The sequence below is a fragment of the Columba livia genome, chromosome 28, assembly GCF_036013475.1.
Source record: "Columba livia isolate bColLiv1 breed racing homer chromosome 28, bColLiv1.pat.W.v2, whole genome shotgun sequence".
Taxonomy (NCBI): domain Eukaryota; kingdom Metazoa; phylum Chordata; class Aves; order Columbiformes; family Columbidae; genus Columba; species Columba livia.
In genome coordinates, this window is record NC_088629.1 from 1,112,854 (window position 1) to 1,134,150 (window position 21,297).

Here is a 21,297-nt window from a genome sequence, read left to right on the forward strand (position 1 = left end):
CCCTGTGCGGTGCTGCTGTCCTCGGTGTCCCCGGGGGGTCAGAGCGGTGTCCCTGTGCAGTGCTGCTGTCCTCGGTGTCCCCGGGGGGGTCAGAGCGGCGTCCCTGTGGGGTGCTGCCGTCCCTGGTGTCCCCGGGGGGGTCAGAGCGGCGTCCCTGTGGGGTGCTGCCATCCCCGGTGTCCCCGGGGGGGTCAGAGTGGTGTCCCTGTGTGGTGTTGCCATCCCCAGTGTCCCCGGGGGGGTCAGAGCGGCGTCCCTGTGCGGTGCTGCTGTCCTCGGTGTCCCCGGGGGGGGTCAGAGCGGCGTCCCTGTGCGGTGCTGCTGTCCCTGGTGTCCCCGGGGGGGTCAGAGCGGCGTCCCTGTGGGGTGCTGCCGTCCCTGGTGTCCCCGGGGGGGTCAGAGCGGCGTCCCTGTGCGGTGCTGCTGTCCTCGGTGTCCCCTCCCTGTCCCAACCCTTCCCAGAGCTGGGGCTGACGCTTCCTCGCTGGTGAAAAGTGAGCTTTTGCTTTCCCGGAGCGCAGGAGGTGTCAGGATCAACCCCCGCCCCCCGCCACCATCCTGGGGACAAACCAGCTGTGGGGACAAGAGGCACCCCAGGGAGGGAGGGGACACCACCCAGGCGCTGGGAAGAGTCTCTGATTTATTAAAAGGCACTTAAATCTGTATAAAAGCGACACAGGGCTGCCCAGCAGCCCCAGCCCGGCGCTGGGGCATGGAAGACCGTCCAGGGGACACTGGGGACACGCAGGGTGACAGGGGATGGAGGGGGGGAACCCGCCACCCCAAAGGCATCGCTGAGACCAAACCAACCATCACCGAAAGCCCAAGAGCCGGAGGGACGGCGATGAGGGCGAACCGCGGCGGCAGAGGCGGGAGGAGACAGCAGCGCCGCGGTGTCACCCGGAGACTGGCGAGGGACAGGGGGAACCGGGGGGTCCTTCATCAGTCCGTGAGCGCGGGGGCTCGTTCCCGGGGGTCCTGGGGGTCCCCTCAGGCGTGCAGGGCTCGGTAGGGCTTGTCCTGCCCCGGCGGGTACCGCCAGAAAAGCCAGAACCGCACGGCGCTGGTGACAATCCCCGGCACGTTGGGGACCTGCGGGAGGACGTGGTGGGGGAAGGACAGATCTACCCGGCTGGCGGAGCGGCCGCCCTCCCCCCGCCAGCCACGTCGTTGCCGGGGGAGATTTATTGGCTTTATACCATCTAATTAATTAAAATCAATAGTCATCTCGCTGAGACGAGTCACGGGCTCTGCTGTGTGACACAGACAGCGCTGGATGGGGACCGGCCCGGTGCCAAGCGCTCGGCTGGGTGGCACGGGGGGACGGGAGGGGGTGCGGTGGGATGGGAGGGGATGGGGTGGGATGGAATGGAATGAGGAGGAGGATGGGATGGATTGGGATGAGACAGAATGGGATGGGACGGGATGAGGACGAGGATGGGAAGGGGATGAGGATGGGACAGGATGGGATGAGACAGAATGGGGAGCGATGGGATGAGGATGGGATGGATTGGGACAGGATGGGATGGATTGGGACAGGATGGGATGGATTGGGACAGGATGGGATGGATTGGGACAGGATGGGATAGGATGGGGAGGGATTGGGAAGGGGATAGGATGGATTGGGACAGCATGGGATGGGACAAGATGAAACAGGACAGGATGGGATGGAATGAGGATGGGAATGGGATGGATTGGGACAGGACGGGATAGGGAAGGAATGGGATGGGACAGGGTGGGATAAGACAGGATGGGATGGAGATGGAAATGATGGAATGGGATGAGACAGGATGGGAATGGGATGGATTGGGACAGGATGGGATAAGACAGGATGGGATGGTGACAGGATGGGCTGGGAATGGAAACGATGGGATGGAGATGGATGGGATGAGATGGTGGTGGGATGGAGTGGGATGGGATGGTGACGGGATGGAGTGGGATGGGATGGAGATGGATGGGATGGTGACGGGATGGAGTGGGATGGGATGGGAGAGCAACCCTTGCCCGCCCGCCGCCCCAAACCCACCGTGATGTAGGGGTCGTGGAGCTGCAAGCCGTACAGCGTCCAGCTGGTGGAGGCCAGGAAGGTGGTGACGGTCAGCGGGAAGGACAGGCAGCGCGTCGACCTGCTCCGAACAATCTTGGCCTGCAGAAGCGAACATCGGGCTGTTCCCGGGCCTGGCAGCCCCGGCACCGCCACCGTGACCCCCCAGCTCCTCCCCAGCCCCACGCACCAGGTCAGCCAGCGGCGAGAGGTACATGCTGATGGTGAAGACGCTGCAGAACAGCCCCAAGCGCGCCAGGCGCGTCCGCGCGTCCTCGATCAGGAGGGTGAAGTAGCCGTAGCCGGCGGCCAGCACGGCCAGGAGCAACAGGCTCCGCAGCAGCACCGGGCGCTGGGGTGGGGAGGGGACGGTCAGGGTGGCGGTGACCCCCCCGCTGTCCCCACATCGAGCCACCCGACTGCCCCCCACCTTGGCGGGGCTGTAGTAGAGATACACCAGGATGTAGAGGGTCTGCAGCGTGGCCCCCGCGGTGTTGACGGCGATGAGCGTCCAGTCCTGCTTCAGGACGCCGTAGCCCAGCCAGCTCAGGTTGCTGCGGGGCAAACGGCACAGGCGCTCGCTGGCATGGCCGGGGGGGTTCTGCTGTCCCCCACAGCCATGTCCCCCCCCAGGGCGCCACCCCGCTGTACTTGACGTCGGTGGTGAGGAAGGGCAGGAACTGGATGTTCTCCACGCTCTTGGTTGTGAACATCTGGCGGAGGTCGGACCTGAGGAGAGCGGGGGGTGCGGGGCTGCTGGGGGGGGCTACAATCTTTGCAGCCAGCAGACACCCCTCACCGCCCCCATCGCACCCCCACAGCCTTCCACCACCCCATGGCCCCCAATGCACCCCAAACTGGCCTCACTGCCCCTATTGCACCCCCAGACCCCCTACCACCCCCATGGCCCCCATTGTACCTCCAGACCCCACCACCACCCCCATGGCCCACATTGTACCCCCAGAACCCCCCACCACCCTTATAGGCCCCATTGCACCCCCAAACTGGCCCCACTGCCCTCATTGCACCCCACTGCCCCCTGCCACCCCCATGGCCTCCATTGTACCCCCAGACCCCCAGCACCACCCCCATGGCCCACATTGCACCCCAAACTCGCCCCACTGCTCCCATTGCACCCCCAGATCTCACCCTCAGCCCCATGGCCCCAATTGCACCCCTAAACTGGCCCCACTGCTCCCATTGCACCCCCAGATCTCACCACCACCCCCATGGCCCCCATTGCACCCCCAAACTGGCCCCACTGCTCCCATTGCACCCCCAGATCCCACCACCACCCCCACGGCCCTCATTGCACCCCTAAACTCATCCCATACCCCCTACTGCACCCCCAAACCTCCCCCGGGCGCTCACAGGCCGGTCCCGAACATGGCGAGGGTGCAGGCCAGGCAGGCGGCGGGCAGCAGCGCCGGCGGGGCCATCCCGGGCCACCGGGAACCGCGAACCGGGCACCGACGGGGGCGGCGCTGCCCGCGGCGGCGAGGGGCGGGACGGGGCGGGACGCACTACCGGGGAGGGACCGGCCGCCGCACGGGGGAGGGACCGACAGCCGCACCGGGAAGGGACCGGCCGCCGCACCGGGGGGAATCCGGACACCGCGCCCGGGGGAACCGGCCGCAGCACCGGGGGAACCGGGCACCGCACCTGAGTGGATCCAGGCACCGCACCCGGGGGGAATCCGGTCACCGGCCCAGGCGAGGCCGGGCCTGCGGGGTGTCCTACAGCCCCGACACCGCCGCGATGGGCAGCGACTGTCCCCATGGGGCACCCGCCACAATACGGGGGACCCCACCCCCGGTGTCCCATGTCCCCAGTGCACAGGAGCCCACCTGCCCGGGACACTGCGTCCCATATGTCCCTGTGACCCCCCACTTCCCAAGACCCTGCATCGCTGGGGGCCCCCACCCCCAGATCCCATATCCTTGGGGTCTCACATGTCCCTGTGACCCCCCCATCCCCAGGACCCTGCATCCCTGTAACCTCACCTGCCCAGGACCCCACACCCCTGGGGTCCCCCACTACTGGGACCCCAGATTCCAGGGGCCTCATGTCCCTGTGACCCCACCTCCTCGGGACCCTACAACCCCTGGGGTCCCCCACCCCCAGATGCCTTATCCCTGGGGGTCCCACATGTCCCTGTGACCCCACATCCCCAGGGTCCCACCTCCCTGTAAACTCACCTGCCCAGGACCCCACACCCCCGGGGTCCCCCACTACTGGGACCCCAGATTCCAGGGGCCTCATGTCCCTGTGACCCCACATCCCCAGGGGTCCCATATCCCTCTGATGCCACATTCCAGAGGCCACATGTCCCCAGGACCCTCCACCCGCCTGGGGCCATGGGTTTCCAGCCAGGCCGGTTCCCCTCCCCAGCCCTGGGGGCTCCCACCACAATTCGCTCCCCCACTCACCTCCATTGGGGTCTGTCCTATGGGGCAGCTGCCCCAGGCCTGGGAGCTCTTCCCAGTCCGGGGGGGGGGGGGGGGGGGGGGGGAGGGGGGAGGGAGAAAATCCACCCCCAGGCCCTGGGAGGGCTTTGTGTCACCAGATAAAGCCACCGATAGCCCAGCTGCCCACTGTGGCAACTTTTCCACTTCAAAGCCCTGCACAAACATCAGCCAATTAATTAATTAACCAGCACAAACGCCCTGCATGGGCCATTCCGACTTCCAAGGCCAGCAGCGTCCAGCCCCGTGATGTGGGGCAAGTCCCTTGACCTCCTTCCCCCCCCCCCCAAAAAGTGCTCAGTATGGTCTTGGTTATTTATTCAAGACAATTGTATAAAAACTCCTGTGTTAGAAAGCTGTACAAATGGGGGCACACAACACCCCCCACACACAGCGTGCTGGGGGTGGGGAACACCCCTCTGGCACCCAGCAGAGGGGTGGGGGGGGGGGGGGGTCCAGGGTGGGATGAAGATGTGGAACATGGGGGGAACGTTTCCTACAGCCGCTGCTGGGCATCTCAATCACACGCAGGTGACGCAGAGGGACTGCAGCACCGCGTCCCTGCCCGCGGGACACGTCCCATCCGAGCCCGCGGCACAGAGAGCCCCCCCGGGCGGGCTCAGCTCCTGGGGCGGGGGTGCCAGCCCCCCGTTCCCCTCCAGTCCAGGGTGCGCAGAGCCCCCGGCTCGCGCTCCCCTCCAGCCCCGGCTCCGTGCTCATCCTCTGGCTACCGACACCGTGAACACCGGGGCCACCACCGAGGGCTTTGGCTGCTCAGCTTCGGGCGCTTCCAGCCCTTAATACTGACAAATCCTTTCCTCGCCCGGACGCAGGGTGGGCCGCCCCGGGGTCTGCACAAGGACCGCGGGGTCCCCGAGCATCCCGGTTGTGTCCCCAGCCCCGGTCCCCAGGTCACAGCCCCTGTGGCACCAGCAGGGGCACGAGGAGGCTGACGAAGGTGAAGGGGCTGCTGCCCCGTATCGCCGAGTTCTGCCCCACGCTCCTCAGAACGTGCGCGGCCGCGTCGTCTGCGGGGAGAGAGGAGCCGTGAGCATCCCCAAGCAGCAGCGCAGCCATCACCAGCCCCGCTCCCCGGTGCCCCCCAGGGCCACCACCAACCTACCTGCCTGGATCCGGCCCTTCTGGGTGGGGACAGGCAGCGTCTGAGCTGCAAAGCAAACACAGGGTCAGGCCGGTGGAGGGGAGCCCCCCAAACCTCCCCAAGCCACGTTCCACCAGGGACCGTCCTGTCCCCTCCCCGCCGCAGGCACCAGCACCTTCCCAGCCAAGCCACATGTGCCCACACCCCGGCGCTGGCGAGTGGCCACGGTGTGGCCGTGACTCAGCTCCGGAAAGGCCAAGCTGGGCACCCACGCTGCGAGCGGGAAGGGGGGATACGGGTGGGGGTCTGGGTGACACTCACCCCCTTTGCCAGCGACCACCACCTTCAGCTTCAGGCACGCGTCCCCGTGGTGGTGAATGGGCTTGGCTGCAAGGGAGGAGGTGGGTTAAGTGATGGGGAGCCCAGCAGGGACCCCCCGAACCCCACAGCAGACCCCAGGGGCACTCACAGATATAATAGTAGCTGTGCCCCTCCTTGAACTCCTTTCCCAGCGTGAAAGGGGTGAAGCGCTGGAACTTCTCGGAGAACTTCTCGGGGCCGTGGAGGGCGCTGGGCTTGTTGCACTCCCAGCGGATCTGCTCCTTGGAGCTGGGTTTGCAGGCCTGGTACTCCTCGTGCTCCACCAGGTAGAGCGTGTAGCGCTCCATGGCGCGGGGGTCCACGCTGCCCTCCTCGTAGTGCGGGCAGATGATGTCCAGGTAGTCGTTGAGACGCACCTCCACCGCGTAGTCACTCCACGTCAGCCTGCGGCGGGAGGGACGCAGGGTCAGCGGTGGCCGTGAGCTGGGGGGCTCCCCTGGCACCCCCATATACTGATTTACAAGGCCAAGGGAGAGCAGTCTCCAGTCCAGACCCAGATGGGGCGGACTCCGGTCCACCAAAGTTGTGCGGTGTCCAGGGTTGCGTTGGGAGGAAAAGCTCCCCAAAAGCAGGCGGTGAGTGCCCCCCCATTCCCAGGGCAGGGAGGGACCCGCTGGGACGCGCGCCCTGCCCGTCCCGACGCTCGCGGGGCCGGGAGGCGTCGGCAGCTCTCGCCTGTAGGGCAACCGGCCCGGCTCCAGCGCCTGCTGCTCCCCACACCTCACCCGGGGGGGGCCACGGTGCCGCAGGGGGGTCCTGTCACCCCACTGGCTGCAGTGGTTTCTGGGGAGCAACCAAATCCTTGGGGGAGCCCCCAGGGAGGGGGCAAGCTTATAGCTTAGGGGTCATGGTATCCCTATAGTATCAGGGGGTTGGCACCTAGTAGGGGGGACCCCTAAAACTAAGAGGGACACTCCTACAGCTGGGGGTGGTGCCTTGGGACATACCCCTACAACCGGGCGAGGGGGTCACGGCCCTGGGTGGGGGGAACCCCACAGCTTCACAGGGGCTGATGCTTGGGATGGGGTCACAGCCCCAGCCTGTCACAGGGGCCGGTGCTCGGGGACAACTGGGGCTTGGGGGGGGGCACAGGACCTGCTCAGCCCCCCCGCACATCCTGCCCGGCCGGCAGGAGCCAGGGCCAGCCCCGTGTTTGTCAACACGCTTCCCTGTGCCCCGGCGCCGGGGCTGGCGCCGCGCCACCCCCGCGGGGAAGGAAGAGGCCCCGCTCCTGCGAGGCCCTGGGAACGGAAAAGCCCCCCCCGGTTCTCCCCCCGCACCCCCCGGCCCGCACCTGGACCGGCCCCGCCGCTCCCGGGACCCGCACCGGAGCTCAGCACGGGCCTCGCCGCACCCCCAACGCCCCGCCGGGGTTCAACACCGGCCTCAACCCCCCCACATCCCAACCCCAGGCTCGACCCGCCCCCCCCGCCCCGCGGAGGCTCCATCCCCGCCGCCCACCCCGGACAAAGGCACCGGGGAGCGCCCGGCCCTGGGAGGGAGCGGCGCCGTCCGCGCCCTCGGGGCCGCCGGGGCTTGGTCCCGGTGAGGGAGCAGGGGGTATGGCGGGGATTTGTGGGGGGCCGCACTCACCGGAGGTTGGAGCTGTTCCAGAAAACGGTGTGGCGCTCGGCCGCCGCCCCGCTCAGCACCCAGCACAGCCCCAGCAGGGCCAGGGGCACCCACGGCCGCTCCATGCGCTCCGCGGGCTGCGCTCCGCCGGGCGGGCACCGCACCCGGCCCCCCGCCTTAAGTACGGCCCCGCCGCCGCCCCGCCCGTCCCCGCGCCCCGCCCCGCGCACCGGGGCCGAGACACAACAACAACACGGACAGCGAGGGGTTGGAACGGGGGGGTGAGCGGCCCCACGCACGATCGGTACCGGGCGGGGACACCCCCCCCTACCCCCGCTCCGCCCCGCACACACCGGCGGGGGGGGTGGCGGGTCAAGGCCGGTAGCACCGGCAGCCGTGGGAAGGGGGAGTACCCCCCGTTTATGTACCCGGGGTGATGGGCAATGATGGGGTGACCCCCGGGTGGGATGCGGGGTGACCCCCGAGGACAAAAGGTCTGAGCTGTGACCGTCCCCTCCTCACCGGGGCACAACGGCTGATGGAGGGGTCTGGCTGAGGGGGGGGACACCTTGCAGGCTTGTCCCCCCTCCAGCTTTCACCATGGGAACCCACTTATCTGAGATGTGGGTGGGCACCAGGAACCAGGCGAGGGGCGCCTGGGAAGCTGCAGCCGCTGCCAAGAAGGTGCCAGGGGCTGGGGGGCTGCTGAGGGCAGGACCCCCCCCTCCCTCCTCCTGCTGCCCTTATCTGCTCTCCCGGGGCCTCGCTCCAGCACCGGACATGTCCCTGTTTGTTGTGGATTCCCCCGGTGACCCCGGCGCGGGGCTGCGGGCGCAGCGGGCGCGTTGCTGGCGCGCCTGGCGGGGAGCGTGGCGGCGACGGCTCGCTATCGGCTCCCATCTGCCCCCGACACCGATCCATCCTTGTTAAACTCGGCTGAGAGATGCTTCTCGCCCGCCGCCTCGCACAGCGATAACTCAGCCGCATTTGCAAAACAACTTTCCTCTTGTTTATTACATAATGATCCATTGATTGTGGGTAATGTTGCATGCCCGCCGCTGCAGCCGTGCGAGAAGCGCTCCCCTGGCACGCCGGAGGGGCTCGCCGGGCGCCGGCACCGCGGCTGTAACCGGAGAGCCGCTGGTGGCTCCGGCAGCCAAACGCTCCCCAAGGGGAGCGGGGCTGGGTGTCCCCCATCCCATCCCTCATGTCCCCCATGTCCCAGCGCCTCTCGGCACCCTCAGCTCCCCAGGGAGGGGGACCCGCTCCTTCCCTTTCACAGTCCCCGCTGGCGGCCAGGCCTGACATCATCCCCTGCGCTGAATGACTGTGCAAGGCCTCCTGCTCCTGGGGAGCCGGCGCTGCCGCGGCTTGTCCGCGGGAGAACCCGCTGGGAACGGCCCCATGGGGTCAGACAGCCAGAGCGCGGCACGTGTGTGCCGCAGGGACGGGCGCAGCCCGTGGTGGGAGCCGCTCAGCACCGCGGCTGCTTCCATCGCCAGGGTCCCGCCGTCACCGCCACCATGGGCTGTGCCTGTGCTGGGTGCCTAGGGAAACTGAGGCAGGGAGCAGCCCGTGGGCTGAGGGGCTCCCCACCCCCTCCACCACGGTCCCCAGCCTCGGGGCAGGGCCACCAGCGCATGGGGACAGGGCTGGGAGCGAGGCCACCGGGACCTGGCTGGGTCCCAGCGTCACTGCGCTGCCTGGCCCGTGGCAAAAGGGCAGTGCCAGCATGGGCGGTCTGACCAGGGAAGGATGAGCACATGTCACCTGCTGGGGACAGACAACCAGAGGGACAAGCCAGGGCTGGAGAGTGCCCCGTTACCTCCCCGTGCTGGCTGACACAGGGTGGGTGGCAGCACTGGGGGTGCCAGCGGCGCGGTGCAGGCGGAACGTGCGCACGGTCACGGCCGCGCCGCCTGGGGACCGCCCCGGTGACCGCGGGACGGGGTCCGTGCCCGCACAGGCAGCGCTCCTGCCACGCCGGCTGCGGTTCGCAGGACAAAGGTGAAGCCGTTTCACGCCGTAAACAGCCGCGGCACGGTGGCGCGGGGCAGGTGGGGCCGGCCAGAGGCCGCCGAGCTCGTGACAAACCATAGATGTTTTCTCGTCCCGGGACACCCGGGTGCTCCCCGGCTCCTGACGTCACCGGCTGCAAGGTTGGGGGAGGATGAGGAGCCGTCCAGCCCGCGGCCGGGAGCGAAGGCCGCGGTGACGTGCCGTGCCGTGCCGGCTGCGTGCGGCCCGGCAGGTACGCAGGGCCCGGCGTCGGGTGGCGCGTGGCAGAGCCACGTCCCCCGGGCTGGCTGGCCACGCCAGGCCCCTGCGCGTTCGGCCGGAGAGCGGGACGGAGCCGGCGCTGCCCGCGGAGCTGACACCGGCACGGGTCGATGCGGAGCCTTGTGCCGCACACACCATGCCCAGGGGGGCAATAGAGGTTGGGGATCCCCTGGCCTGGCACGCCAGAAGTGTCCCATTTGGTCCAGGCTGTCCCTGACTGTCACCCCTGCTCGAGGGCACGGAGCGCGGCGGGGCTGGTGGCCGGTCCCCACGGCGCTGGTGGCAGTGCCACGTGCCCGCCAGGCTGGAGGGATTTTGCAAGTGGAGCTCATGGTGCCACATGGCTGGCTCAGTCCCATGTCCCCCCACTCCGTCCCTTGCCCCTCCTTGCAATGCACCACGGTCCCCAGGCCTCCCCTGGTGCCACCGGCACAGCTGCGTGCTGGGACAGGGACAGCGGCTGGTCCCCCACAGCCAGCGTTTGGGGGGCTACAGCCATCGGGCCCAATCCTGGGGTCCGCAACCATGTGCTGGGTGACACCCCAAGTCCCTGGGGGGCCCAGGGGGTCCCAGCCCCAGAGCAGGCCAGGCCCCCGGCAGCGCGGGGGGGACGCGGGGAGCGCGGTGTGTGCCGGGAGCGCACGCAGGACCTGTCTGACGGGTTCGCCGGCTCTTCCCGCACCCGGACAAGCCCGGGCCGGCGGGACGCCGAGCCACCACCCAACCGTGTCTGCTGGGGGGGGAGAGCAGCCGCCCTGCTCCATGGCTGCGGGGTCCCCAAACCATCACCGCGTCCACAGCGTGGCGGTCCCCACTGGGACAGCAGCCGCAGCCTCCCCGGTGCCATGGGGAGAGCGGCTGCCCCCCACCTTGGGGCATTGCCCCCCATCCCTGTTGGGTACGGGGTCAGGACCCCACACTGCTGCTCCCAGCACCCAGCAGGGCTGTGGGGTGCTGCCCATGGGGCTGGGTGCACCCCACTCCTCCACGTCCCCCCAAGTGTCACCCCACTTGTGGCAGGTCCCTGGGCACAGCCCCCTCACCACACAGGGGGAACCGAGGGCGTCCCCGTGTCCCGCCGGAGCCACCGCGCAGACAGGGCTGTGCCAGAGCCCCCGACGCCAGCAGGAGCTGGCACGCCCGGTGCAGACAGACACACCGGTGGGGGTGACGCGGGGATTCCCATGGGGCCCCTGGGCACATTGGGGTGTCCACATGTGCAGCTGGTGAGGATGAGGATGACGAGGAGGGTTCCCTGTGCCAACTCCCCCCCGGGCTGCTCCCATCACTGCACCCCAGGGGTGGCGGGGACACGTGTCCCTACCTGGGGTGCTGCCCCCCGGACGCCCTGTGCCGGTGCCAGAGGGGCAGTGGGGAGCGGAGCCAGTGGGGGGACGCACCCCACAGCCCCCAGGTGCTTTTGCTGATGGTGGCACCAAACCCATGACTGGAGCCGTCGCACCCATGACCGGAGCCATTGCACCCATGACCAGGAGCCATCGCACCCATGCCCTCACCAGACCCCCCACCAAAACCCGCCACGCCGATGGCCACGAGCACCACACGCCGCCGTGACAGAGCTCCGCCGTTCATTTTCTTTTTTTATCCTTTTATTGTTTTTTTTTATAGACTAAGAGCAGAATATGAAAATCACCAGCCAAAGCACTTGAAAAAAAGGTCGAGTTTGTTTTTTTGTTTGTTTCGGTTTGTTTTTCCCCAAAAAGTGTCTGTGCGTTTGCATAGGTCGGGTCTTCACGGAAGACGAGGAAAATCCAACACGTTCGACTATATACAAGCCAGCCCGGGGCCGGCGCCGCTGCCTATGGTACAGTATAGATATATCTCTATAGTCGCTCTCTGTACAGTATGTATAGATCTCTATATAGGTATGTACAGCTCGGGAGGGGGGGTCCCTGCCCTCACTGGGCTCCCCAGTCCAGCGCTGACCCCCAGCACCGGGACGGTGTCGGCGGGAGGCACAGTGCATGTGGCAGCACCGAGCCGCGTCCTGGCAGCCATGGCCATCGGTCCCAACCGGGCTCGCGGTGGCACAGCCCCCGGCAATATGGGTGGCAGGGAGTGAGGAGCGGCTGCATGGTCCCGCGCCGGTTCCCCGGCTTGGGGTGGGGGGGGGTCCCCACCGGCACCGGGAGCTAGGAGGCCAGCAGCGTCATGAGGAAGAACGCGGCGGCCACGGCCAAGGGTAAGTGTTCCCGCTTGGGGCTGGTGCCGCTGATGCTCTTCTCCAGCTTGGGCATCTCCGGGTTGAAGTTCTCTATGGGGAAGAGCAACGGGGTGAGGGTTTCACCGCGGCGGCTCCGACCCCCCCACCCCACAGCTGGGGCTGCCCCGTGGGTGGCGGCGGGTGGGGGGATATATGGGGCTTGGGGGGGGAGCAGGGGGAGCTCTGCCAAACTCACCCAGGTCCTCGATCTTCACCTCGGGCCGCAGGGTGAACTGCGGCAGGGTGGGCGCCAGCTTCTCCCCGGAGTGCAACGCTGCGAGAGGGACACACGGGACGGGGATGGGGGGGACATCAGGCGCCGTGGCCACCTCACGCTGCAGCCCCCCTGGGAGGGTTGGGGACCCGCCGCCCCCGGGGAGGGCACGGGGGGCACTTACTGGAGGCACAGCACACGAACACCTTCATCTTGAGGCAGGCCCGGCGGTGGTTGTGCGTCGGCGTGGCTGCAAGGCAAGAGGGGGCTGGGGGGCTCCGCAGCAGTGACCCCAACCCCGGGCACCCGCGGGCTCCATGTGTTTGGGTACGGTGGGGTCTGGCCCTGCCTGGGGTGGGCTCTGCACTGGGGGGACACAGCAGCACCCTGCGCTGCACCCCGGAGCCGAACCTGCAGCAGCACCCTGCACTCTGTCCTGCAGCAGCATCTCAATACTGCAGCAGCACCCCAACCCTGCAGCAGCACGCTGCACCCCATCCTGCACCAGCACCCCAACCCTGCAGCAGCACCCCGCACCCCATCCTGCACCAGCACCCCAATCCCCATCCTGCACCAGCACCCCAATCCCGCAGCAGCACCCTGCACCCCATCCTGCACCAGCAATGGAATCCTGCACCAGCAATGGAATCCTGCACCAGCACCCTGCACCCCATCCTGCACCATCACCCCAACCCTCCACTAGCACCCTGACTTTTGCACCTGCACCAGCGCCCCTTTAACCCCGCTCCTGCATCCTACATCAGCACCCCCTGCACCCACATGCCCACCTTGCACCCCCATCCTACACCAGCACCCACATCCCCATCCTGCTCCCCCACACCCCCTCACACCACAACCCCCCTGCACCCCCATCCACCCTGCACCCCCATCCCTCAGCTCGGGGTGCAGCCACCCAGCTGGGGGTGTTAATTTGGGGGTCCTGGCCAGGGTGGGGATGCAGAGGAGTCTGAGTGGGTGGGGACCAGCTCGGGTGGGACACGGGTGATGAGGGGGGATGCTGCACTTGGGGGTGGATGCCACATGGTGGAGGGGATGCTGCATTTGGAAGGGTGCTGCATTTGGAGGGGGGGGAATGCTGCACTTCGCGGGGGAGGGGGGATGCTGCACTTCGGGGGGGGTCGGGGGGGATGTTGCACTTGGCGGGGGGAGAGGATGCTGCACTCGGGGCGGGGGGGATGCTACAAGGGGGATGCTACAAGGGGGGTCCCTCCCCAGCACCCCACGTACAGATGTAGTAATACTCCTGCCCGGCGCGGAACTCGTAGCCCAGCGAGAAGGCGCTGTACCGCTGGAACTTCTCCGAGAACTTGATGGGGCTGTGGGGCGCGTGGGGCCGGTTGCACTCCCAGCGCTTGAAGCCCTGGCTGGTGTTGCAGGTGCGGTAACCCTCGGCGTTCACCATGTACAGCACGTACTGCTCCAGCCGGTGCTCGGGCACCGAGGCGTTGTAGTGCGGGCAGTAGATGTCCAGGTAGTCATTGACGTTCACCTGCACCGTGTAGCCCTCCCGACGGAGGCTGCAAGAAGCATGGAGGGGGGATGTGGGTGTCAGGGATGCCCCCCGGACCTTCCCAAACTCCATCACCCTCCTCGCAAGGGACATGGAGGCTGGAGAATGGTCATGTCGCAAGAGAACGACAGTGTCTCCATGCTCAACCTCTATCTGGAGCTCCCAACAAATGGGACCCCTCCACTGTGCAACCTCAGCCCTAGGGAGGGTGTTGCTGTCCCGGGGCGGGGGGACGCTGCCAGGGACGGATGCCACGGGTGCCACGTCACGTGGGAACGCGCGCCAGCGACCTCGAGGACAGGACGGACGCAGCAGGACGGACAGACCGACCCAGCCTGATGGGCCCAAAGGCACTGGGGACCCTGTGGGACGCAGCCACTGGTCCTCGGGGGACCCTGGGGCCCCCCAAGCTGCAGCCAGCCCACCCGCCACGCGCCGCGCTGAGCCGCAGGATTTGTCCCCCTTGCTCCGGCTAATCCCGTTAGTTCGTTAATGCCGTAAAGGGTGGCCCTGGGGGAGCCTCATTTACATTGATTAGGAGCGGCAATCCCCTCAGATCCACTCAGGAGAGGCTCCGCTGGCTCCTAATCCGCGCCCGATGGAAATCCCGGCCGCGGTTAATCCTCACCGCCGCGCTGACCCGCTGCTCCTGCCAATTAATTACCAATCGGCGCTGCGAGGCTGCCTGCTCCCCAACCGAGCTGCCGTGGCAGCACCACACCTCACTCGGCATCGCCGGTGCCGGTGAGGCCCCCCAGATGCATCTGGGGACTCGGTTCCCCCGGGATGCTGACCGCGGCAACCAGGCTCCACCGCGGCGCATCGCTCCCCTCGGCGCCCCTTTCCCCACCTGGTTTGGCAAAGCCAGGCGTGCAACCCACAGGTGCAGCACTTGGGGTCCCATCACCCTCCGGGGGGTCCCCAGCTCCCCACCCGCAGCAGAACCAGCTCCCCAGGTCAGCGCCGCGCACGCAGACACCCCACCCTGCCCAACCACCCCGGGCGTGGTTTGGGGAGCCCCGGCACCGCGCCAGGACCCGCAGCACCCCAGGTGCTGCCAAGAGAACCCAACGAGGACCCGGGATCCAAGCGGTGCCATCGGGGACTGACGGCAAACCTTGTCACCCGTGGGGCCCACGCGGCACCTCCCTCACCGCTATTCCCAGCCCAGCCCGGCACCCGCGGCCACCGGGCAACTCCGGTGGCAGAAGGTGCTGAGGCAGCCACCCCTCGCACCGCGGGGCGCCGGGACCTTTCATCTTCCCCCTTTGATGTGGTTGGGAGTGGGGGGGGGGGGATGAGAAAAAGGCTTGTTATTAAAGAAATGGCCCCGAGGAGAAAATGGCAATTAAGCCGGTGCAGGACGCAGGGCTGGGACGGCAGCGCGCCCTGAGCCGGCTGCCCCACACGCTGGTGGGTGCTGGCAACCGGTGTTCACCACGAGCGGGATGCGGCTGTGCCAGGGGAGTGAAGGGATGGGGGAATCACAGCCCCCGGGACTCCGCACCCTATGGGAGCGACACCGGGTGCCGTGCCCTGGGATGTCAACCCCTGGTGCACCCGGTGAGCGGCACACACGTGTCCCTCGCCAGGACCTGGCTCTGGGGCTCATTAAGAAGCGCGGCTCCCGATAAACAGCCTCGCTAATGAGCCGAGTGCTGCCCCACAGGGCTGGGGCGCACCAGCACGGTGACACGGGGGACCTCAGGAGGTGCCGCAGGGGCTGGGACCCCGTGGCGGTGACCCCCATGGATGTCACCGGCCGCCACCACGTGCCGGGAGCTTGCAGATATCAGATTAACCCCCCAAGCCGGTAGTATGGCCCCAAACAGGCAGAGCCATGTGGCCGCCATGGCCTGGGCACATCCTGGGGACACACCAGTGTCACCGCCACCCTGGGTTCCTGCGTCGTGGCACCAGCCCCGGGGCACAGGGCAGCACCGTGGGCAGCCGGATGTCCCCAGGTCCTCAGTGCTGTCACCAGGGCACACGGGGAGCCCATGGGCCCTGTTTTTGGGGAGGAGGATGAGAACAGGCACCCAGGGCGAAGGGCTCAGCCTCTTAGGGCCACCACCACCCACCCCCAAGCCGGCACAGTCCCTGCAGCTGTCACAAAGTCCCAGTGCCAGGTGACCAGGTCAGGATGGACCCCTCTGGCCTCCTGAGCTCTGGTAGCTGCGGTTCGGCCGGCAGGGCCCAGCGGGATCTGGCAGCGCCCGAAGGGTTAATCGCGGGAGCGGAACGGGCAGCATCACTTCTGCACGACTGCATTTTTAGAGCAGGGCTTTGCAAAGCCGGCGGTACCTTCCAGCAGCCTGTCGGCGCTGGCCAGATGGATGTCCCCTGGCAGAGCCGTCCCCGGCACTGTCCGGGCTCGGCGCCCACCGGCCCCGCACCGGCGGGACCCCCGGCTACCTGGCAAACCGGTGAGTGGGGCGGCCGCTCCGCTCCCACCTGCTGCCATAAATTGGGGCTGAGCGCCTGGTGCACTGCGGCAGCGACATGGGGGGAAGGACCCCCTGATGGACCCCTGTGATGTGGGGACTTGTCCCCATGGTGCAGGAAAGGCCGGGAGGGCGGCACGGCCGGAGCTCAGCATCCCATGTCGGTGGTGACAGCGGTGAGGACCGGGGCAATATGGGTGTCACCTGGTGTGGGTGACAGCACGGCGGCCCCGGAGCTGGGGCCCGGGGGGGATGCCGCCCCCCAAACCCCAGCCAGGCCCTTTGTTTGGCTCTGGCAGCTTCGTCCTTTCGGCACATCCGGGGCCCATCGATCAGCCAGGGAACAAAAAAGTGCCATTGATTTACGCCGTCCCCTTCCCGTCACCCCGCGCCATGGCGAGAGGCGAAGGTGCATCCATCACCGCGCTCGGCCCGCCCCGACGGACGGACAGACGGACCCGCCACCCGCGGCTCGGCCGCTGGGGACACGCGCGGCACAGGCCAGCACGTCCCCCCTGCCGCGTGCCGGCGCTCCCCACGCGGGCAGCGCCATGCGGCCCCGGCGCCCAGACGGCCGCGCACACCGCGCTGGCTCAGCAGACAGCGCCTGCGACACGGCCCACGCGCACGGGTGGCACGGTGCCACAGCACGGCCCCCCCAGCATCCCCATCCTCCCCCCCACTCGCCTGGCGCAGCTGCAAAACACATCGCCGGCACACGGTGTCCCCACCGCCACCATCACCCCCAAATAGGGGCTCTTGGGGTGACCAGGGGCTGCTCACTGGGGACACGAAGGGTCCACAGTGCCAAACGGCAGCGTCCACCCCATGGTGATGGGCACGGCGCTCCCCAAGCACCCGGGACCCCTCAAGCCAGCCAACAAGTGCCCCTGCACCCCCCGTCCCTATTGACGGCCGCGCGATCCCTCTAATCCCCGCTAAATCTCGTCCCTTCCCGCTTTGCTAACAAGATCAATGAGGTTTCTAATTGGGTTTTAATTAAACCATCAATCTGCGACCAGTGACTCAATTAGCAGCCCGGGCAGGAGCGGGTGGCCCTGTTGCACCCTAGCGCCGTGGCCTCTTCTCCCATGGGAACCCCCCGGGCTCTGGTGGCATCACCGGGGCTCGGTGCCACCGGTGCGGTGACTCACAGGACACGGCACCTTCTGCCCCCGGGCAGCAGCTCCTGCCAGCGCCAGCACCCATGGGTGGGTGTCCCATGGGTGACACGGGGGTGGCGGAGCCCCCCAGCCCAACCAGCGACACCACAGCCGGTGGTAATTAGCCATGGAGAGGTGTAATCAACACCTTCCCCACCCCCAGCTGGACACAGCAGGGGCAAAATTGCCCCTTGTGGGGCACAACTGCCCTGCAGCACCTCCTGCTGGATGCCCCCCATAACCTCCAGGGCAGGGGCGTCCCCCCTGCCGCCGGTGACGCCGTCACCTCCCCAGTGGGTGCCAGTGGCTGAGATGGAGGATCCAGCCCGGCATAGCCCAGTGTTGGGGTCCGACAGCTGCAGAGGACCCAGGAGTCCGGGTGTCCCACCCCCGCCGCGGGCGCAGTGCAGGGCCGCGGCTCCTCTGCGGTGCGAGACGCTCCCCCGGGAGAGGCCGCTCGGCACAAGGGCTCTCGAGAGCTCCGGCTCTCACCGCCTGAACACAAAGTCAGCCAGATAAAAGCCGCCTTGAAGAGGCGAGCGCGGCGGCAGCGCCGGCGGCTGGGGGGCTCTGACCCGCCTGCTTCGCCCAGTGCCCCGCGTACCGCCAGCTACGGCCACCCCCGCCATGCCACCAGCACCTTGGACCCCCCTGCACACATTCTGGGGGTTCCTGGGGGCCGCAGCAGTGCTGGGGGGTGCTGGCCATGCGTGTTCCCACGCATGGGAACAAACTGCTGTCCCCACCTTGGCATCACCCAGCAGGGAGGTGGCATTGGCACGCCAGGCCCAGCTCAGCTGGGGACACCCCTCAGAGCCCCCAGCCCCAGGCCATGGGGCACCGTGGGGACACAGCCCCCACAATGCCATTGCTGGGTGGGATGCGGCCACCCAACACCTTTGTCCTGTGCCACCAGGACTTGGGAGCAAAGGACAGAGACCAACCAAGGACCGTCCCGCACCCCTGGGACTCGCCGCCTGCAACCGGTGTCAGCAATGGAACAGACGGAAAGTACAGCCAGACCAACAACCGGAGCGGGAGCACCTGCGACCCCACCTTCACACCTCCCCTGGGCTTTGCCATCAGCACCGGGGGGACAGGAGGAGCATGACCACGTACCCAAGGGACAATCCGCCACCAGCCCTCTACTCCCTGAGTCACCATGTGCACCCTGGGTGCTGCGGGTGGGCTGCCTTGGGTGCCCCCTTGCCGAGGGGTGCACCAAGCAGCATGCCAGGAGACACAATTGATTTTTCGGGGTGCTTTGTGCGGCCCCCAATGAAGGGCCCGCAGCCGAGCCCGCCGGCATCGCCCCCTCCCCAGAGAGCCCCGCAGGGCCGCCTTGGGCTTGTTTATGGCTCTGATTGCGGCGGGGTTGCTGGGATTTGCAGGCTGCGGCCCAGGGAGCCTAATTCCCCCCATAATTTATCTAATCCAGACACTTTGCCGCGCGGCTATAATTGCGGCCGAGCTGCCGCACTGCCTAACAATAAATATCGGCGCTCCGGAGTCCCTGGGACACGTCTCTGCCGCAGCCGCCCCCACCGCGACGCCCGTGCCCTGAGCCGGATGCGTGCGCGAGTGGGTGTGGGTGTCTGGCGGTGACACCCCCGGTTTGGCACAGCGGGGGGCACCGCCGGCGCCCCCTCCGCCCCGTCCCCCGGGAGGTGCCGGGGCAGCGCCCGGTCACAGCAATGGGGTGGGGAGAAGCGACCCCTTGGTCACGGTGGGGGGGTGGGAGGTCCCACCCGCCACGGTGCGGCAATGTCACGGCGTGGGGATGAGGATGGTGGGTGAGCGGGGTCCGGTTGGAGGATCGGGGCGCAGAGGGCGAGCCGGGCGCCTCGCCATTGTGCTGCGCCTCGGCACGTCGCACACACGCACGATTTATGGGGCCCAGGCTTCCGCCTGGCAACACAATCTCAATGGGAGGGGAAGGAGCTTGGGGTGGGGGGGACAATGCTCCCTCCGCACACAATGGGGTGCAGAGTTGGGGGAGCCCCGACACCGGTGGGTACCAGGGGATGCTTGGGCTGGACGCACGTCCCCGCCACACCCCTGAGCGTTCACGCCGCCGGGGGAAGGCGAGACGAGCGATGGCAGCAGCGCAGCTCCCCGGTCCCCGTTGGGGGGTCCACGGAGCCCCCGTGGACTCGCAGCCCCGGGAGGACCCCACCCCGCTTGTGCCCATGGTCATGCTGTGCCCCTCCGTGCCAGCCTCGGCTGTGGGTGCCACGCACCCCCCGGGTGGGTGAGGGTGCAGCCGCCAGCGTGAGGAACGTGCGGCGGGTCCGTGACCAACGACCTCCCGGTGGCTCCGTTCCCGGTGGCCGTGGGTGCGAAGCCAATTTCCACAGCTCCGTCTGCACCCCCCGCATCGCTCCCACGAGCCCCAGGGATGGAACCGCTGCCCACCGGAGCGGGAGGGATGAAACGGGCACCCGTTGCGTGTCAACCCCCTCCCCGCCGCCGCGCCGCCGGTGCCGCTCCCAGACAGGCGGGGGGCGCGTCTGGCGGCGGGGGCGCCGCAGCGGGACCCACTCCCCGGTGGCCGCCGCACCGGGGGGACCCGGCTGTGCCCTTCCCGCGACACCCGCTACCCAGCGCGGGGCGGGTCAGCGCTGTCAGGGAGGCAGGGACTCACCCACCTCCGGTACCACCGGACCCACCCGCACCGGGAGCCCCGCGCCCCGCCCGGTAGCGCGGCCCCGGGGCCCCGAACCGCGGTCGCAAGTCGGGTCGGGCCGGCCGGGCGGCTGCCCGCACCCCCCCCATCGCCGGGAGCGGCCGCCGCCTCCGCGGGCAGGGCGAGGTGCGGGGCCGGGAGGGGCAGCGCACCGGGCTGCCCGGTAGCCCCGCCCGCACACCGGCACCGGGGGGGTCCCGCAGTCCCGGTGTGCGCGCCCACAACCCGGTGTCGCCGTTTCCCCCCCCCCCCCCCCCGCCCCGCCATCCCCAACACGTCCCCGACGCGTCCTTCCCAGGGCGCCCCCCGCCCCGCCGGACCCCGGGGACACCCCCACCCGCCTCCCGGTGCCGGTACCGGCGGCCTCCCCCGCGCGGCCCGGTGCCCGCCCCGCACTCACTGCAGGTTGGAACTGTTCCAGTGCACGGCGTGCCGGTTGCCCAGGGCCGCCGGTGGCCCCCGGGCCAGCAGCAGCAGCAGCGGGAGCAGAGGCAGGAGCACCGGTAACCGAGCAGCCATCCTGCCGGCGCCGCCGCGGAACCCGCCGCGATCCCAATGAATGGAGAACCGGAGCCGCCCGCGCCCCGCGCCCCCGGCGCCCAGCTCCGCCCCGCGCGTGCCCGCCGCCGCCGCGCCCCCGCGCGCGCGCCCGCCACCGCCCCGAGGCTGCCTGCACCGGTACCGGCATCGGCACCGGCACCGGGCGACGGGCACTGTGGCCGTGCCGGGCTTGGGCTGCGGGTCCCCGAGGGTGGGGACACCGGGGCTGGGTCCTGTTGACATTGGGGTCTCATCGGGACCCCGAGGGTGGGGACACTGGGGTTGTGTCCTACTGATATTGGGGTCTCACCGGGACCCCTGCAGGTGGGGACACCAGGGCTGGGTCCCACTGACATTGGGGTCTCACTGGGACCCCCGTGGGTGGGAGCACCAACATCAGGTCCCGCTGCCAATGGGGTGTCACTGGTAGCCTCATGGGGACCAGCGCCAGGTCCCACTAATCACTGGGGTCTCACCAGGAGCCCTGCAAATGGGGGCACCAGTGCTGGGTCCCACTGCCATTGGGGTGTCACCAGGACCCAGCTGGGTGGGGGCACCAGTGCCAGGTCCCATGGACACCCAGGTCACACTGGGGGTGGGGGCACCAGCCCCCGTGGGTCCATGCGGTTGGTAGAGCCGTGGGTGGTGGTC

General features: G+C 68.5%; 3 protein-coding genes across 4 annotated transcripts; all 3 read right to left on the reverse strand.

The window, feature by feature from the left end:
* Positions 1 to 623: 623 nt before the first annotated feature.
* Positions 624 to 3,572, reverse strand: SLC50A1 (solute carrier family 50 member 1). Its single transcript, XM_065043163.1, has 6 exons — positions 3,416 to 3,572; positions 2,696 to 2,773; positions 2,475 to 2,598; positions 2,235 to 2,396; positions 2,027 to 2,146; positions 624 to 1,092 (listed from the first exon to the last, which is right to left on the reverse strand). Exons 1-6 carry the CDS (start codon positions 3,481 to 3,483, stop codon positions 991 to 993), a joined length of 654 nt encoding a protein of 217 aa, XP_064899235.1. The 5' UTR covers positions 3,484 to 3,572; the 3' UTR covers positions 624 to 990.
* A 1,240-nt stretch (positions 3,573 to 4,812) lies between these two features.
* EFNA1 (ephrin A1) lies at positions 4,813 to 7,745 on the reverse strand. Its single transcript, XM_065043164.1, has 5 exons — positions 7,586 to 7,745; positions 6,081 to 6,376; positions 5,933 to 5,998; positions 5,633 to 5,677; positions 4,813 to 5,537 (listed from the first exon to the last, which is right to left on the reverse strand). Exons 1-5 carry the CDS (start codon positions 7,687 to 7,689, stop codon positions 5,422 to 5,424), a joined length of 627 nt encoding a protein of 208 aa, XP_064899236.1. The 5' UTR covers positions 7,690 to 7,745; the 3' UTR covers positions 4,813 to 5,421.
* A 3,691-nt stretch (positions 7,746 to 11,436) lies between these two features.
* On the reverse strand, positions 11,437 to 20,904 carry EFNA3 (ephrin A3). 2 transcript variants are annotated; one of them, XM_065043145.1, is made up of 5 exons: positions 20,507 to 20,904; positions 13,531 to 13,820; positions 12,467 to 12,532; positions 12,265 to 12,342; positions 11,437 to 12,119 (listed from the first exon to the last, which is right to left on the reverse strand). In XM_065043145.1, exons 1-5 carry the CDS (start codon positions 20,887 to 20,889, stop codon positions 11,998 to 12,000), a joined length of 939 nt encoding a protein of 312 aa, XP_064899217.1. In that variant the 5' UTR covers positions 20,890 to 20,904; the 3' UTR covers positions 11,437 to 11,997. The 2 variants fall into 2 exon arrangements, with proteins under 2 accessions (XP_064899217.1, XP_064899219.1); XM_065043147.1 differs by lacking the exon at positions 12,265 to 12,342.
* Positions 20,905 to 21,297: the final 393 nt, after the last annotated feature.